General features: G+C 35.4%; 1 protein-coding gene across 3 annotated transcripts in view; it reads right to left on the minus strand.

Moving 5' to 3' along the window:
- The window catches only part of rorc (RAR-related orphan receptor C), a 32,190-nt gene that overhangs the window by 7,174 nt on the left and 6,059 nt on the right, over window positions 1-18,957 (minus strand). Inside the window, exon 2 of one of the 3 annotated variants that reach the window (XM_073871916.1) lies at window positions 15,458-15,487. The exons of 1 other annotated variant lie outside the window; for it this stretch is intronic. In XM_073871916.1, the coding sequence (XP_073728017.1) occupies window positions 15,458-15,487 (30 nt within the window). Of the gene's footprint in view, window positions 1-14,102; window positions 14,323-15,457; window positions 15,488-18,957 lie in introns of those variants that run through there. One more of the 3 variants, XM_073871918.1, reaches the window with a different exon arrangement.

Genomic DNA, 18,957 nt, shown 5'->3' on the forward strand with positions numbered 1-18,957 from the left:
TCCCAAACAAGGCATTAGGGTCTTATCTAGTAAAAAGATCGTCACTTTCGGCAAGAAAAATAAAAACACGTACTATTAAACCACAACTTCTCGTCTTGCACTAGCTGTGTGACGTGCCAGCTCGACCTTAAGTAAGCACGTCGAAAGGTCACGCATGACTTATTCAAAACTACGCCCCACTGTTAACAAGTGTAAAGAAAGAGGACCATTCTGACGCTGTTGTATGTGAAATAACAGTAATTAATGTCTTTGTGTCAGTTTATTGTTTAAAATGGTTTGCAAATGTGCGTTTAACATATGTAACCACCACACGACTAGTGCAAGACGAGAAGTTGTGGTTTAAAAGTGCATATGTTTTATTTTTCTCACCGAATCGTTTTGCTAGATAAGACCCTTATGCCTCGTTTCGTTTGGATCGTTTAGAGCCATTTGAAGCTGCGTTGAAACTGCAATTTTAAACTGCATTGAAACTGTAAACTGTTGGGGTCCAATAAAATCTATTAAAGGAGACATTTTAAAAGACTTTAATAAGATTTCAAATAAATATTTTGTGTGCCCAGAGTAAATACTTGAAGTTTTAGCTTAAAATGTCATATAGATAATTTATTAAAGCGTGTTAAAAGTGGCAATTTAAAGGTGTGAGCAAAAATGTGCTGTTTTTGGGTGTGTCATTTAAATGCAAATGAGCTGATCTCTGCACTAAATGGCAGTACCGTGTTTGGATAGTGCAGATTAAAGGGCGGTATTATCCCCTTCTGACATCACAAGGGGAGCCAAATTTCAATTTATTTATTTTTTCACATGCTTGCAGAGAATGGTTTACCAAAACTAAGTTACTGGGTTGATCTTTTACACATTTTCTAGAGGTTGATAGAAGCAGTGCTGCCTCACGATTAGTCGCGACTAATTGTTTGCAGAATAAAAGTTTTTTGTTTACATAATATATATATATGTGTGTGTACTGTGTATAATAATTATGTATATATAAATACACACACATACATGGATGATTTTAAGACATATTATGATATGTCCCCTTTAAATTTAAATTTTAAAAAAATGTTTCCTCAACTCAATTTCTTCTCGACTTAACAAATAAAGACATAACAACTTGCATGACATGGGGCTGAGTAAATTATCTGGATATTATATTTATGAAAGTGTAATATTTAAGCACATTAGCCTATAATTCAGCTCTAATGATTAATTTAGATCCTACCCACTAGAGGGTAGTAGAGATCAGATGCTTTTAACTATGCATTTGTTTAAAGCAGTGCTTCTCAAACTTTCGGCATGCCACCCCCCCCCCCCCCCTTGTGTAGGGTGCATCCTTTTACGCCCCCCCAAAGAAAAATCAAGACATAAAACAACCTCAAACTTAGAATTTGAACATAAAGGGCTGGTTTCACGGACAGGGATAAGCTCAAACCAGAACTAGACCAAGTTTAATTAGGAAATATAACTAGTTTGAATAGACATGCCTTACTAAAAACATTACTTTTGTGCATTTTGAGGGAAAACAAAGGGTACTGATGTATTTTAAGATATGTCAGTGCAAGTTGTTTTCAGTTTGGACATCTTACATTTATTTTAGTCTAGGATTAGTTTAATCCCTGTCCGGGAAACTGCCCCATTATGATACAATGTAGTGCTGTTTGTTAGCAGACTTTACTGAGGTTTAATTACACAGAATTTATGGATAAATTCATGTATTTTATAAAATTAAATAAAAACTGGGGCCACCCTGGCACCATCTCGCACCACCCAGTTTGAGAACCACTGGTTTAAGGGGATTCTTATATTCTCATAATCTTAAATTCATCTGCTCGCTATTCAACAAACATTTTCATTTATCAATGAATTCATCAGATAAATACACAAATGTTCATTTGAAAGTTTACGTGCCTTTAGATTATGAATGATTGCACAGATTAAAATTAACACATGAAATAACTTTTTGTAAACAGCCTTAAGTGAATTTGCTGTTAGATATTTATAGTACAGCACATACCAAAGTACACGTATACAATCACATATACACAGAGGTAAAAATACACAAAAAACACACACACTGGTTTTGTAACAGACTGAAGATAATCCCTGAAAGCCTCATTAAGAAATCCTAATCTAGTGCAAACAGAGAGAGCGAGAGAGAAAGAGAGAGAGATGGAGGGATAATGAATGAATTATCTGCAAGCTCTACTGTGATGCTATTTACACACACATGTACACACACACACACACACACACACACAGACACACACATCCAAAGGTTTGTATTGCCGAATTCCTAAGGGCATCTTATGGACTTAAATTGCTTTGTAGTGTATACTTAAACCTAAACCTTACACAAACTAGAAACCAGCAGACGCAAGTTGATATTTTTTCGAAGGGTGAATCGCCTAAAATGTCTCATTAAACGTGTGTGATGTAATTTGTAAAAACAAAAATTTGCCCCCTAAAAGTCAAACCTGCATGCATGCGCAGTTGCACACCACGTACAGAGAGAGAATGTCATCATATTTACCAAGAGATACAAAAACGCAAAGGGTTTGTGTATCCTGGCTTGTGTGTATGGTACACAGACCTTACAAAATTAAAATAAAACTTCTGTTTTGGAGACAATAAGTGATTTTGTTTCTGGCATGCTTGTGTACAGAGTTCACTGCTAGGTGTGTAATTAACTAAAATGGATGTGTGTGCATAACTTTGTTTGTGTGTTTTCTGTCAAAGTAACAGTAAATCTAACTTGGTTATTTCTTGGAATCCAGCCGTGTTTTTGTGGCTAAGTGATGTGGTTACATCGTCCAGTACCAATGAACTTAAGCTTCCTCCCCGAACACACACAGAGGCGTGCGCACCCTCAGTTTTTTGAGCCAAATGGATATTGCATGCAACCTACATATCAAAGAGGTGTCTCTTAATCTGTTACTTCTCCTTTAATCTGTTTAATAGCCACAATATTATCAGTTCTGTGTTGCATTCTCAAAACGCTCACAGCACTTCTAAAAGCCAGTACGGTAATGTGCAAATAACCACCACGGTGTTCAAAATGTATGGTTCAACGTGACAGTCTCAACATCAACCTCAAAGTTCACGGGGGCACAGAATTACATATGCTTACATATGAGGTCAAATTTAGTGCAAAAATTCATTCTTGAAATAATTTTATAGACATATATTTTCAAAGTTTTTAAAATTGCAAATTTTAAAATAAACAAAAAGGGTATACTACAGCATTATTGTTTTTGCAGCGTTGAACATTCATGTGACTGTTGTTTTTGCATTAATAACGCAAATGTAATGCAAATGCATTAATTGTACGATTGAACAGTAGGGCTGGGAATCGATTCAGATGTTTCAGATTCGATTCACAAGCTATCAAAACGATTCGATTTCGATTCTTGATCTGATTTTCGATTCCAATTCTTGACTCGATTTTTATACCCGATTCTCGATTCAACTCAATGAATATAGATTATATAGAATATTATATTATATTATAATATATTAGAATATAGACTGAATGAATGAATGACAGGATCGCCTCTCGCTCCTTGGTAACATAGCGCAAAGGCAAAAAAGGGTGACATCTAGTGGAGAAGATTAGTAATTAGATTAACGTTAATCTTACGTTCAATATTTGCGGAAATAAAATTTGGGGGAAAAAAATCTATTCGTGGGCTGTGAGAATCGATTTTGAATCGACCACAGAAAAAAAAAAGGATTAATCGAAAAATCTATTTTTTTGTCCAGCCCTATTGAACAGTATTATACAGTTCTTTTAACAAAACCTTATTCTGATTGGTTGAAATAATTGATAAGTATTTGACATAAAAGCTAGTCAACACATTTATAATGGTGGTTTTTACATTAGGGCAGGGGGGCTCAGATTTGTAAAAATGAAAGTGCCAAGCAAAAGACCGTAAACGGTCTATAATATTCAGGGTCGTTGCTGGCCAAATGGGTAACTAAAATTTATTGTTAAAAAAAGACAATAAAATCTCACACAACTATAGTATGTGTGAGAATACAACTTTAATAAAATGCTATTGTTATCATTTATAATGTATTTTGACAGCAACACAAACTACCATTATACAAATATGCAATTATATATTATATTTCCTATATTTCTGCATCTGTAACTGTGTAGTTAATGGACTTTAGCATAATCTAATGTGACAAAGCTAATCTTTCATGTCAGAATAAATTCAAGCAATTTTAGAGAATTACTAAATGTCTTTCTTGTAAGAAAATGAACAGTCAGCTTTAAGAAAACAGCAGATGTCTATTAACAAAAGCAAAAGTTGGTATGTATGTTTATGTTCTCAATAATACAGGTGTTTGATTGATTTAACACTCATTTAAATAATAAATAAGACCCTTGTTATTAGCATATACAAAACACAAATGTATTTAGCATAGATATCTTTAGCATATATATCTTCAAAACCCAACGCAGCACAATGTCATTAAAACAATTGAAGTTACATGATATAAATTGGTACATTGTTATATTATTTAAATCAGGCAGATGAGTTGGTAGTGTAAGCCAGTGGTTCTCAAACTTTTTCCACGTGCGGCCCCCCCTTGTGTACGGTGCATTCCTTCGCGGCCCCCCAAAGACAATTTATGACAAAAACTGTTCTAAAATTGAACATTTTAATTAAACAAAACATATTTAGTTATACAAAGTAGTGCTGTTGGTTAGTAGCCTTTTTTTTGGGGTTTAATTACACAGAATTCATGATAAGTGAATGTATTTTATAAAATGTCATAAAACTGGGGCCCCCTTGGCACCATCTCGCGGCCCCCCTGGGGGCCCCGGACCCCAGTTTGAGAACCACTGGTGTAAGCAACCAAAGCTGTACATTTTCAGCGCCATCGAACACACATTTGATCATCTGCAGTCAAGTGGCGGGGACGCGGCAGACGGAGTATGGCGCGTCATAAGCTTACTCGCCGCAAAATGCTGTATATAACATCATAGTTTATATGTATGTTGTTGTGATTCGTAGTTATACAGAATGAAACGTTTTATTTTCTGAGCAACCGAGATAATAATAACTGATAATATTTCATTTCATGTCACACTGTGGCCACTTAAAAAAAAATCACTGCATTACAGTGCATGTATCCCTCTGAGCACCACATAAAACTTTCTGCACGTTAACATTTTAAGCCAGAGTTTTTAACGTCGGGTTAATGTTATCCAGGGTTATCTTAAGGTTGTGACCCAGACACCAGTCAAACACAGGTACTTTTTCTGCAGTGGTGAGTAAGTTTACCAACCACTGTGGCAGACCTCCTTCAAAATTTCTCAGACAGACAGCAACAAGCAATGCCACACCCTTATCAGATACACAATCGTACTTATACCTTTTGAGAGTGCATAAATCTTTAGTTGTGGCTAAAAAAATTAAAAATGCAATTCAAAGACATGCACCCTGTTACAATAATTCACAACATGTAGCTTTCAAACAAGGGAAAAAGACATGAACCCAGAGTTAAGTGTAGTGTGATTAGGCTATAACAAGTATCTTCATTCAAAGTCTCTGTGTTATTAAGCTATAATAATCATATTAAAATTCACAATTCATAAAGAAAAAAAAAGAATAGGTGACCCGAGGTAAGGTGGAACCTGAATCTGTCTTAATCAGTCTGACCTTCTCAAGTCAAAAATAAAAGATCTTTTGATGATTTTTCCCACCCAGCCCATCAAAGCCCATGCAGTGGGTGAATCAAAGAAGGGCAGTTTTGTCTAACAAAAGCAACAACGTATAAAAAAAATCAAATAACACCTCACAAAAAAAGAGGGAGATTCACAAAGACTGACTAAAAGTGGGGGAATATCTGAGCGCGAGGAGGTGGACGTGAAGGTGTCAACCTCAGAGTCTTTTCAAGTGGTTTACTGACTTCTCTTTCAATCTGACTTTCCTTTTCACATGCATTATCTTGCTCTTTGATTCCCTTTCTCTATCTCGCTCACAAAGGATGTGACTGCCAGTAACACGCTCTTTCATCTGTGCATGTACTGCCAGGAATGTCCACCCCCCTCCTCTCGACACCACCCGTTTTCTCCTTTATTCTTCTCCCAATCCCTCCATCTCCTAGAGGAGCGCTGGTCAAAATATTATTTTATGATATGTCTAATTGATCAGTCAATGCATCTTGAGCAATCAACCAAGAAGAAAAGTTATAAAGTTTTGACCTCATGTATGGCTTGCTGCATTCATTTTTTTAAATGACAGACAGCAGTGCATAGAAAAAAATCAGCCTAGAAGATTTTTTTTTATTTACCGTAGCTAATAAAATATTAATAGTTCATGTTTAGTAATTGCAGGAGGATGAAATTAAGAATTAAAAAACTGACAACTAAACCTGATTGTGTGTCTAGAGGTGCACTCTTGCATCTGCTGGTGCATCAAGTATAAGCAAGTTTTTAATTGGACATATTCTTTGCATCTCAAAACAGTTTTAGATATTTCATGAAAGTGATAAAGAGAATAAAATGGAGAATGGTTCACATGCAGTTAAATAAAATGAATTTGGATAGCACAGCTCAGATAATTTGGTCTTAAAAAATTTTGATCAATCTTATAGTTCATATTTAAAATCTCTTATGTTTGATATGTTGGCAAATCTAACTAGTAATTGTTAAGTTAATTATTGTATGTTAAAATATATTATTGTGTAAATATAAAAAGTGTGTGTGTGTGTGTGTGTGTGTGTGTGTGTGTGTGTGTGTGTGTGTGTGTGTGTGTGTGTGTGTGTGTGTGTGTGCAGTGATAAGGTCGAGTGTGTCTGTGTTTCTGTGTCAGTGTGTTTGTGTCACTGTGTCAAACGTGAGGTGTAATTTTATTTGGGGCACAAAAGGAAACACTTTGCAACAGTTCGTGCAAGAACTGTGTGAGTCACTGATATTTCTCAAGACCATGGATCTAACAGTGTGCACACCTAAACTTTTAAACGTGGCATGGACAACACCAAATGCCAGCTTTTTCTTCAGCTGAGTGCTTTCGTAGCTGTGACCCATTTGGTTGCTGTGGTAATGCCCCGCCCCTCCTCCACTGTGATTGGACAGCCGTGTGAGAACTAACATTGACGAGCGGAGCTTTTCACCCAAAGTTGAATATTTTTCAAGTCTCAGTGCTAGCGCTAAGTACGGAAAAAACGCAGAGTGCTGGTTTTCAGTCCGGAAGAAAACCACTAGGCTGCTGGCTTATTTGAAAAATTTCGAGCTTCCATTGGAAACAATTGAAAACATGTGCCGGACGCGGGCGTAAAAGCTTTGGTGTGCAAGCCCCCTTAATGCATAGTAACACAGTAATTACAATTAAATGATTAAAAAGTCCTAAAAACAATCATTGTGCAATTTTTTCTGCTTGTATATTATGTTAGGGATAATGTATAGGCAGCAAGTTGTTATCACAGAAATAATCCCAGACAGTGTTATCAGCACTCAGCGCAAAGGGGGTTATTTTGAAATTACAACCGGCTAACTGTACATTATCCCGCTTATTACTTATTATTATTATTATTTTCGGTTTTAAGGTAAGACGAACATGCTACTTGGTTTAATCCTTTTTGAATATAATGTCATGTTATTAAAAAACATATATTTAATTTTTGTGTAATATAAAACTGTTCCTGTCAAATTGATTTGCAGCACCTGGCTTATCGTGTGTTATTAGTTTTAAGCAGTTGTTATTTAGGAACAACAAACCAGCAAATGTTGTGACTGGCCAATCAGAATCAAGCATTCTAATGAGCCGCATAATAAATAAGAATGATGTCCGACTCATACTATAAGGTCATGACACATAAAGCAAACGATATCCAGATAATACAGTGCGTTTCTGAAAAATGCAACCAGTAGACACTTTGTAGTCACGTAATCTACAGGAGCTGAGGAGATATCAAATTCACAAATCACAATAAAGGGGGAAATGTAAGGCGGCTCTTTCAAGTGTAATTCCTACACATACCAATAAAGTTGTTCCTCATAGTCATACTGTACTTAAACTGCACTACTTTAATTGCACTTTGTACATTTTAATAGCCAGAGTAAACTACTTTTACGACAACACCGTCATCGAAGACCAGCTTTTATTTCCATGCTGGTCAAGACTGGTTTAGTCCGGTTGCTTGTGTGGTTTAGCTGGTGGACCATGCTGATAAAATGTATATTATTGGCTGTAAAAGATGAGTAAAATTATGCCTGTGTAATTTGATTGGCTTGCAGGCTTGGAAGGAGGAACAAAAGAATGATTTAAGGCTTGACGGTATGCAAAACATTTGCTTTAAAAAGTATTGGTACACTCTAAGAAAGCATGTGTTAATAATTCTAAAACATTATATGTAATTTTGTTTTGATTTTGTGTTCAAATAAATTAAAATAAATAAATAAAACATGAAATGTGTTAAAACAACAAACAGACATGTGTTAAGGACAAAACATTAGATGTTATTTTAACAAATTAAAAGTGTAGTACACTCCAAAAAATGCTTTTTAGATTGACCCAGAATTGGGTCAAAAAGGGACGAGCCAGCCCTGAAAATGTGTATATTAGGTTAAAACAACTCAGTATGTTGGGTTGAAACAATCCCGCATAGGTCAAATTACAACCCAAGGGATTGGGCTCGTAACTTTTTGACCCAGTGCTGGGTTCAAAAATAACCCCGCATTTTTTGTGTGTAGAAAGTGCCCTTCTGTCTTGGAAATGTAAATGAAAATGAATACCTTAATATGCTTTATGTAATATAACTATTGTGTACAAATGAATCATAACAGGTATAGTAATATAGAAAACTCAAGTAGACTCAACAAGCACCCAACAGCCCTGCCTACAACAATGTTACACAACATACAATACATCTCAAGGGGCTCCCCGTCAGCAAGTGGGCCTCTCATACTGATAAATATTTCTTCACATAGACAAAAAACACATGCAAAAATTCACTGCTATTTGTCTCTGCCTCATTTCATGGTCTGACAATCTCAAACAATCTTAATTAATCAATAAATAATTAATAATTAACCACACAAATATTAAGCTTACCACAGTGGTAGATTAGCCTAAAGTATCCATTCGAATACTGCTGCTAAAATAAGAAAATCGTTTAAAAAGTTGCCTTTAAAAAAAGTGTATCCAATTTTTCACAATGACCGTGAGAGAATTGTAGTTGTATCTGTGTGATTGCATCTCTTTCATCACACTAGTTTCCAGAAATGAAGATACTATCTCACATATATATTGTTAGCTGATTTAGGCTGTGATATGTCGTAAATGATTGTCTTTGATGTAATACTGCAACTGTCTGAAAAATGCAGAATTTATTGCCAAAGGTCCTCCCTCTGCAGAATTTCAGTCATGAAAAAGTAACCTGGCACATCCAAGCTCTTTGAAACATCATTATTGAAATTATACACTAAATTTTTCACGGAAATATCCTGTTTTGCAAATACAACGAAGTTTGTGACACATTATTAACTTTTTTTATTATAATAAATAATCACCAATGTATTTTGTATGCATTTTGATGCAACGTTTTAAGGTACGTTTTTATTTCCGAGTTTTAGTATATGTGACTATACACGATTTTCAGCTTAATGAACTCAATGAACTTTTATAGTGAGGAAAAATCTGAGAAATCAGAGTTAACATTTTTTACAGACTGACAGATAATCTCTGTTCACACAGACAATGAAGTAGACAAACGAAACAAGCAAATGTAAACTAGTTCTGTTGATGAAAGTTTGGTTGATAACGCACAACATCCTTAACTTTTGTACTAATAAGTAGGAGTTTAATTTTATAGACAACAAATGTACTTTTACACATTACTTTATTGTACTATCAGATCTATTTTTTTTACTACAAATGCTTTTGCAAAGAAAACAAAAGCCGAAGCCATCGATTTTTCTTATCGATACGCTGCAAATTTACAAAAACACTCCAATCTTTGGATTCAGTGCTTCTTGAAACCTCTATCACTGCATTTTGCACTGTAAAGCAGCGAGAAACCTCAAGGTTCCACTAACGGAAATCCTCGAGATGAACACAAGACTGCTGTGACAGGACAAAAAAATGAGACAAACCTAGAGAAAGAACAAACCAGAGAGAGCCTGAAAACCATCAAGAGTCAACAACTTTCAAAGAAACACACCATATAGACACATATGGGATGAGATAGATTGATGAAATTTGTTGATTGTAAAACAAAGTGTTGCAATAGGCAAACTGTTTTTTAGTCATCATTAAAGTGTCTTATCTATATTAGTCTAATTTTTATTAGTAACAGCTCAAGGATGTATGTGGCTCAGCCTAAATACAATGTGAAAGAGTAATCATATGTATTCATTCAAAATATGCTTTTAAATGAAATAATAAAAACGTAGAGTCGCCTTGTATGACCTAAAATTAGGTTTTAAATTAAATGTTTTGGAATAATCACTAAAATTATTACAAATTTAAATGACAAATTTAATAAATTAACTGAAATAATTGTATATTTTGTGAAAGTGTTTATAAACCTCTTTTACTTTAGTTAACCTCATAAATGAAGTAATCAGAATTTACGCAACATTTATAAAAGATGTTTCACAATTAAAGCAAATATAAATCTACAAAACGTTTTCTGTCACTAAAATAAAACAGGAATGACTTAAATAATTACCTGTATATAAAATCTCACACAGAATTTTCAGTCGAAAGAAAAAAGCGGCAGAAGATGAAGTTACGTTAGATAAGAAATTTGTGCTGAGCATTCTGTTCTGGCCACATTCACATTTTCTCTCACGGTCTGAATTAATCCTAAAAATAAAGTTTACGGATGAGACATAGGCTACTGTACAAAACAAAACAAACCTACTGGATTATATAAAACATTTGTGAGTTTAAGGGTAAAGATCATCTCTTAGATTTTCAAGTGTTTGGATGCTGAAGGTATAAGTCATGATTTCAATGTCTTTGAAGATTTAAAATACTTTTTAAGAACAAAAGTGAAAAAGGTGTGAACCCCCACACACAAGAGGTTCAGACACTTATACGTGTGTGAACACATTTGTAAGTTTCACATTTACTATCAAAAACAGTATTACATCCATACAAAAATTGATCAGAATTTTATTTTATTTATTTGATTACATTTTTTATGTTTTTAATAGATATGAATCAACTACATAACATTTTTATTTTTATTTATGAACCCTTCTACTTAGTAACAAAGGAGGAAAACAACCCCCAAAATGTAGGTGATGGAAAATAGCATCAAACAAAAAGTCTGCACGCACACCTGGGCACATACACACACGTGTGTGTGCATACATACACACACAGTCACACACAGGGACTAAACGGGTGACCACAGAGCGAAACAGTCGTGCAGCTGGTGAAGCGTTCATTGGCAGTATATTAAGAAGTGTGTGTGTGTGCTGTTAGAATCTAGTGCAAGATTGCAAAATGTTTATCCGTGCATGTTTTCTTATAATACGAAAACGTTACTTGTGTAAAAAGTCCAACAATTTTCTGTTTTGTACTGTTGATCGGACATAAATCGTTTGAGATCAGCATTCACGGAAAGTCTTCCTGCTAAAACCTTCCGTTCTCATACATCGTGAGACCTAAAACTTGGCTTCTTTCAGTCAAATACTAACAGGACCTAGATGAATGAAAAGCTCCATAGAAATTTCACGCCTTGCAGGAATGACAAAAAATAGTGCTTGCACACAAAAAAATATACGAAAACTACAGTCAGTATTGTCTACATCTTATTTAGGCCTATTGAATCTCTAAGAAAGAGGTGCCAACCATATATTTTATGGAAAAGTGAAAGCATCTTACAGTTGCTTATAGTTGCAAGCATCTTGTTCTTAGATTAATTGTTTTACTTATTACAGCTTATTTGCACTTTGACCTTTTCTGCTCTTTTTATAAACCTTGTAGCTCGCCTCTTAACCGACTGCTTTTACAAGTCTGCTTAAAGAAAACTAGCCTACATTTATTCTTCATTGCAATGAATATAGGATACAAATTTTAAACGCTCAGTCGAGTCTCCGTTAATTCAGTTTAACTCCGTTAAAAAAACTTTCATTTACAAAAAAAAAAAAGTTTTTAGCACGGTTCTGGACGGTGAGAGCTGCAGTGCAGACATGCATTAGATAACGCAGAATGATAAGATTGAAAGGCATAGCCGTCTTTAGCAGGTGCTGCGTAAATTGTAGCAATTTGACGAGCAGATATTTAACCACATACATTATGTGGGCTGCTGTGGAAAGTTCTGTTTTAGGGGATTGTACAAAAACGTCTTATTGAGAGTCATTTCTGAATAATGCCCATTACCACAAGTCTCGCAAACGAACGTCATCTGATTCTTGTTGGGGTCTCGCTTTTGTTGCTGGGTGTCGTGATAAAATCAACAAAAATGCTTGCTGGCAGATCACCTTACTTGAAACATTTCTTGCGTTTTGTTATTTCTGTTTTGTGGGCTTTGTGAAAAACACACTGACTCGAAACAGAAAACTGTGTATCAAGAGAGTTACTGAAAGCGAGCCCTTATCTTGAAAGGTTAGTTAATAATCTTGCATGTAATACACCATTTATCTGTGCTCTTTTCATCATATCTCCACCTGTGGTTCTGATCAGGATAGCCACAAAACATAAGATAAACTAATAATCAATAAATCTAGCCATTCGACAATATTGTGGCTTTGCAAATATTGGGCAAAAGAAGACCATCAATCTTATCTAGATTAACTCTCACTATTTGCATTGTTAATTCTATCTATTTCTACGAGTGGGCATAAAAGGATTATATTTTCTAATAAGCAAATATAAATAATGCAAAATTGATATTTATTCTACATATACTTTTTTCAAGTGGGTAAAAATTAAATAACATCATACAGGACTACAGTTTAGTTAAATTAGGATATTTTAGTCATTTTTAAAAGCATAATTTATAAATAAACACTACTGGTGTGCATCTTGAGACACTCGTACTGATATATTTTAGGATATGTCAGAGCAAGTTGTTTTTGACCATAAAGTTAGTTTGGGACTAGGCTTAAGCCCTGTCTGGGAAACTGTTCCTAAGTTATTTAAGCTAAAGAAGTTACGAACATTCTTGCATGCACAGAAAAGTCATGCAAAACTGTAATTTATCGTACAGCCTCAAACTACGTACATGAGTTGAATCTAGATCAAGATTGCAAATTACAATAAAAATGTTCCTTAATCAATTACGTTACTATTCAGTATTTCATATCGAATCAAAATTTGATTCAAAATTAATGCTTTTACACAATAATGTTTTTTCGTGTGGCATACCTTGAATGTGTGAAAATCCTTATTACAAAAATCAGTGAGAAAGCGTACAGTCACACACCCACCTCTCCAATGCTTTCAGACTACAAGCTACTCTCAAAGTCATTAAAATTAGATCAAAGAACTTCGAAAAATAAAAATCCTGAAAAGCTACAGTTCCGGTGTTATGGGGTTTGAAGAATTAATCGGCAGACCAAATTAATCATTTTAAGCAATTTCATACACCTCTCTAACAAAAAATAAGAAAGCTGTACACCCACGCTGGTTTTGGATAACATCTATTTTCAATTAGGCCAATGCATGCTTAAAGCCCAAGACATTTTGAGAAATACAAATGATAAACAAAATGCTAAAGCCAAAATCAAAGCGAGCATACATATAAAAATTTCCTCCCACCCCATCCTGAAAGATGCCCATCAATCCCTGATTCAAAGTGGTTAAAGGCCTACCAAAGTCTTGGACGTTAAGAGACAATGCAGCTCACATGGCAGCGAACACGCGTAAACACCCAAAACTACAATAGGAACGAAACTACGAAGAAAGTCGACTGATGCCGTCTAGTTAATTGCTTAATGGCACGGCAAAATTTGACGAGTGAAAAATGTAAAGCAGCATGGAAGGAAAGTATTTAGCCATTGTGCAAAAAAAATTTCTATATAAAAAATGCTAGTCGAATGTCATGTAAACAAGTGTGTTTCACACACCCACATATACACACTGATACAAATACACACTAGGCCATGTTTACAGACACAAAACACAAATGCCTACCTCGCATCATCTTCACAGCATGTATGAACTGCTGTCTGTCTCACGTGTAGATATACGACTAATTCACTTATTATGGTTGACAGTTCTGTGTTGCCCTGTCAATGAGACTGCTTCTTTAAACAGATGATAAAGTCGTCGTGTGGGAGATGACAGCGAGATTAGGTGGTTTTCTGTCGATGTGTGACAGAGAGAGCATTTGTGTTGCCTCTATCTGTGAGTGATACAGCAGGAGAGGGCCTGTCCCTTTCAGAGTAACTAACTGTAGTCAGGTACACCTCTCTCTCTCTCTCTCTCTCTCTCTCTCTCTCTCTCTCTCGTCTCTTCTACAGAACTTTATGTGCTGTTTCTATGTCTGTCTATAGGTGGACTCTACTTTCTCTTTCCTTTTCAGCAGTGAGCAGCTTATCTCTCTCAAAATCACAATTTCACAGTTTTATGTGCATTGTTTGTTATAGTCGTATTGCTTTGGAAAAGAGCGTTTGCTAAGTGATTAAATGTAACATTTCTTGGATCTCCATGATTAGGATGATACAATATGTAACCTTACTGTATTAATGTATACAAAATGTGAACTTAGCTGCTCATGTAAAGTACTGACCTTTCTTTTAGCTTTTATTTAAGGTGTTGTACAGAGAGGATGTGATAGTGGTCTGATAGGAGGGTGAGGGCGTAATGGTATAAACAACTTGGTTAAGATCGTCATGTGATATCGTTGCCGCAGCGTACGGCCAAGTCTTGTTATTGCTTGTCATTATGAATCATGGTCCAACTTTGCTCAAATCCACCTACAATCTGTCTCATGAAATGCATTGTTTCCTTCTCTGCGTTCTCACAGTAGCTTGCATTAAACAAATGGGAAGAGAGACAACAAGATGCACAATGCAGCATAGTTGTATCGAACACAAAGTCTTAAACAGTGTCTTTTTACAAAAATACTTACAGATCTTATCTTGATTCAGATGGAGCACACACCCATCGCTTTGCACACCTGTGTGTATGTCTATGGTAGCAAGCGCCCATGGTTTAGCTCACATTTAAACTTACAGGTTTTGTGGCTGAAGTAAAAATATATGTGGATACAGGTGCGTTATGTGTGTGTATTGGTGCAGGTGTAATTATGCACCGCTTTGCTACACTGATACATGCCCCCCTCTTTAACCACAATACAAGGGTTCTCCGATATGCAAAAAGGTGCATAGGGTTAAAACATGCAACTTCTCAAAGCATGCAAACACACACCACTGTTAAAAAGCTGAAACAGCTATTGTGCTTTATTACACAACACAAACAGCTTTCTGAGTAAACATACAGCCAGTCCGTGTGTATGTGTGATGGATGGTTCGTTGGGTACTTACTCAAATGGGATTTCTTAGGCCCTGGAGTTCCTACAATATAGAGGAGCAACAGTCAGTTTGCGTGATTCACACACCTACACATACTAAACAACACAAACTATAAAGCATGCATGTGCGTATCCACCAACACATGCCATCATGGGCATGACAGCACAAACACGCATTATAATTCACAGTTCAATGATAAAACCCCAACCCCCCTGACAGCCCACACACTAAATCTCCGTTGTCTGACGTTTGACCACACTTTGAGAAAGTTCAGATTTGATGCTGTGTTGGTCGTTTCCGATGGGTATTTTTAGAAGTGTGTCGGTCTGAAGACACAGCGCAGGTAAGATAGCGATCTCTGGGAAGAACATTTGGCCTCTTACTTTTTTACTTTCTCTGTCTGTCTCTCTCTCCATCTGTCTCTCTCTCACTCTCTCTCCCTCTTTGAAGGGCTTTGTGGCTTCTCGAAAAAAAGTCGCTTTTGCTTATGTAGCGGAACACACACAAATAGGTGCGTGGCGACTTGCAGGCGTACTCGGAAACAAAGGCTCTCAAAGCGACACATTTCACAACTCCATCTCACGGTTTGCCTAATAGCACAAAAAAATGACCAGTGCTGTTTTCCGGCCGATGGTACGCTTGATTCTGCTTGAAAGAAAACGCAAAATGCATGAAAACGCTGTTTATATTTGTGCCCATGCACGTGAAAAAATGCTGTGTTGTTGGGTAAAATATGGACGAACCCAACGGTTGGGTTTGAATTCACCTATAAGCTTAGTATGTAAGGTTATTTCAACCCAAAATGCTAGGTATGGTTGGGTCATATATGGACATATTTTAGATTAAAGATTAAAAAAAAACATCCCTATTTTACCCAAACATGGATTGAAACTTTTTTATGTGGATGATAAAGAGCAGCAGAGATTGTCTTTTAGTGACACAGATTAAAAGATTAACTGTGCTACCCAAGATATAAGGGTGATATAAGGCACCACGGTAACAGATCTAAATGCAGTTGGATAACACAGCCAAGCCCTAATCTCTGCTAGTCCGGCCGAGTAGCACAGTTACTCGAGCAAACAGCCATTCAAAGACCATTTTTATGCTTTTTTCAAAGGGTTATATTTTTAGTTATTTTAAAAATGTGCTACTCATTGTCATGGATCACAAGATGTTACAGGCCATAACAATATAATATTTTCAAAAGTTTCTTGTATAGCCGAAAACCATGATTTCCTGTTGTCTGAATCAGTCAGTGTCAGCTACTCTATTACTAAGGTAGAGTAACAGTGTTGACAGTATGTAACAGAACTAAGAGTCATACGAGAAACACAAAAAAACATTATAATGTTATGGGGTTGTGATCTATGACAATGAGTACCAAATTATTCAAATAATTTAAAATACCACAATTTGCAAAAAGGAAAAAAATAACGACTTCTGACATCAAATGTACCTGCAATTATATATTCATATCATAACATTATATATAATAAGCATTGAACACATCACCATTTTTTATTTGAATAAATATACTTTAAAATGTGGTACTGACATGAAATTTTTACCAGATGTTGGTAACAACTTCACGCATGCAAAGAAATCAAACCACAGATGTCCATAAATGAAGTAATCATGTAAAATGACACAGGCAAAAGTATTGGACACCTGAAGAAAAGGAGGTGCAAAAAGGCATGGAAAGCCAAGACAGTCAGTAATAAGAAAGCAATCCTGCCCTTGTCAGTGCAAATAATAACAGCTGGTTCAGTCCCAACTGATGGATGGCCTATAAAACAATGTCTCGTTACCAAGGTGTCATGCAAGAAACATCTCATGATGGGTAAACCCTAACCCAAACAACACAGCCAGGTAAACTCTCAATTGGTTTTAGTGAAAGAAAATAAAGCTGCTTAATGACCTGACTTGAAAATCGAATTGAAAATCTATGTAAACAACTGAAGATAGAAGCCCACAGAACCTTCAAGATTTGAAGATTGTTTGTGTGGAAGAATAAAAGTGTCAAAATCACACCTGAGCAATGCATGCAACTAGTTTCTCCATACAGGAGGCATCTTAAAGATATCATTACAAACAAAGTTTTTTGTACAAAGTATTACATACATTTCCGTAACCGTAATCAATACCTTTTCCCTGTGTCATTTTGCATCATTATACCTAACTTAATCCAATGATTTGATTTCTTTGAATATGTGGATTGCATGGGTTGTTACCAACAACTAATCAATAAAAATATTTGCTGTCAGCGAATATAAGTGAGTTTGTATTTGTTTAATTGTTGTTGCATCAAACTAAGCATCTTTTTTAAGGAAGGGGGAAAACCATGTTTTTATTACTGTAACAACGCATGTACAGTACGTTGCAAAAGTCTCAGGCAACCACTACCAGCTTTGTTGTTTTAGCAAAGTTTTAATGTCTATGCATATTTATTTTTTACTCTTTTTTAAGATACACACAAAAATTGAGAAAATATGTACACAAAATAAAAAACAAAACAATTTTCAGAACTAAATGTCTTCTTCAGGTATCGGTCAGTATTTAGTGTGAGCGCTCTTGGCACGAAACACATCATTCTGCTCAAAAAAGCTCAAGAGTTAAAAAGACTAATTTCTTTAAAATTATAAATTAGGATTTAATTTTATTTATGTTTAAGAGATCCTGCAATTTCCTGCTATTGCTCAGATGGAAGGGGAGTTTACCATAAATTCTTCACACTTCACTTTACACTTTATACAGTTTTTAATACTACATACACATTTCCTGTATTTTCTGGTTGTATTCTAATAAAATAATTATATACGAATATATATGATATATGAAAATGTTTTATTTAAGGATATGAAAATCAAAAAGATTATATTAGTAAACTCTTTAGTAGTGTGTGGCTTTTATACTTTTAAAAGTACACTTCTACACGTGAATACCCCAATTTAGTGCCTTATGAAAAATCTAATTGAGTAAACATTTAAGTTTTTATCCGATTAGTCAAACTTAGTTTTCTTAGGAGGTCTCCAATCCAGGTATTCACAAGATTCAGTGCTGGTAACCAAAACTGAGTAATCAGTAATAAACTGCCATTGGCAACCTGAAAGACAAGGTGTCAATGGTCGTCTTTTTTATACATAACCTGCTACAATAAATGTCAACAACTATCTAACAAACCAACAACCCACCCTCAACCCATCTTGAGATACTCGCTATACTCAAAAGTGCTTTCAAGTCAATTAGATTTGAATATACAGTACATGTATAAAGGTAAATGAGAGAAAAAAAAACAAGTCTGGTTTCATAAAGGGTAGACGCATTTCAGTTTTCACTTGGCAACCACCGACATTATTACACAAGTCTCACAATTTGCTTTCAGCTCATCTATGTAGATTCATTAACCACTATACGGTAACTCATTCCATATTGTCATTAAGTGTTTCATTACTTTGTGGTTTCTTTATGCCACTCAATCATCTCTTCCCCGAGTCTTTAATGATCTTTCTCAC

The sequence above is a fragment of the Misgurnus anguillicaudatus genome, chromosome 10 (assembly GCF_027580225.2).
Source record: "Misgurnus anguillicaudatus chromosome 10, ASM2758022v2, whole genome shotgun sequence".
Classification (NCBI taxonomy): Eukaryota; Metazoa; Chordata; class Actinopteri; order Cypriniformes; family Cobitidae; genus Misgurnus; species Misgurnus anguillicaudatus.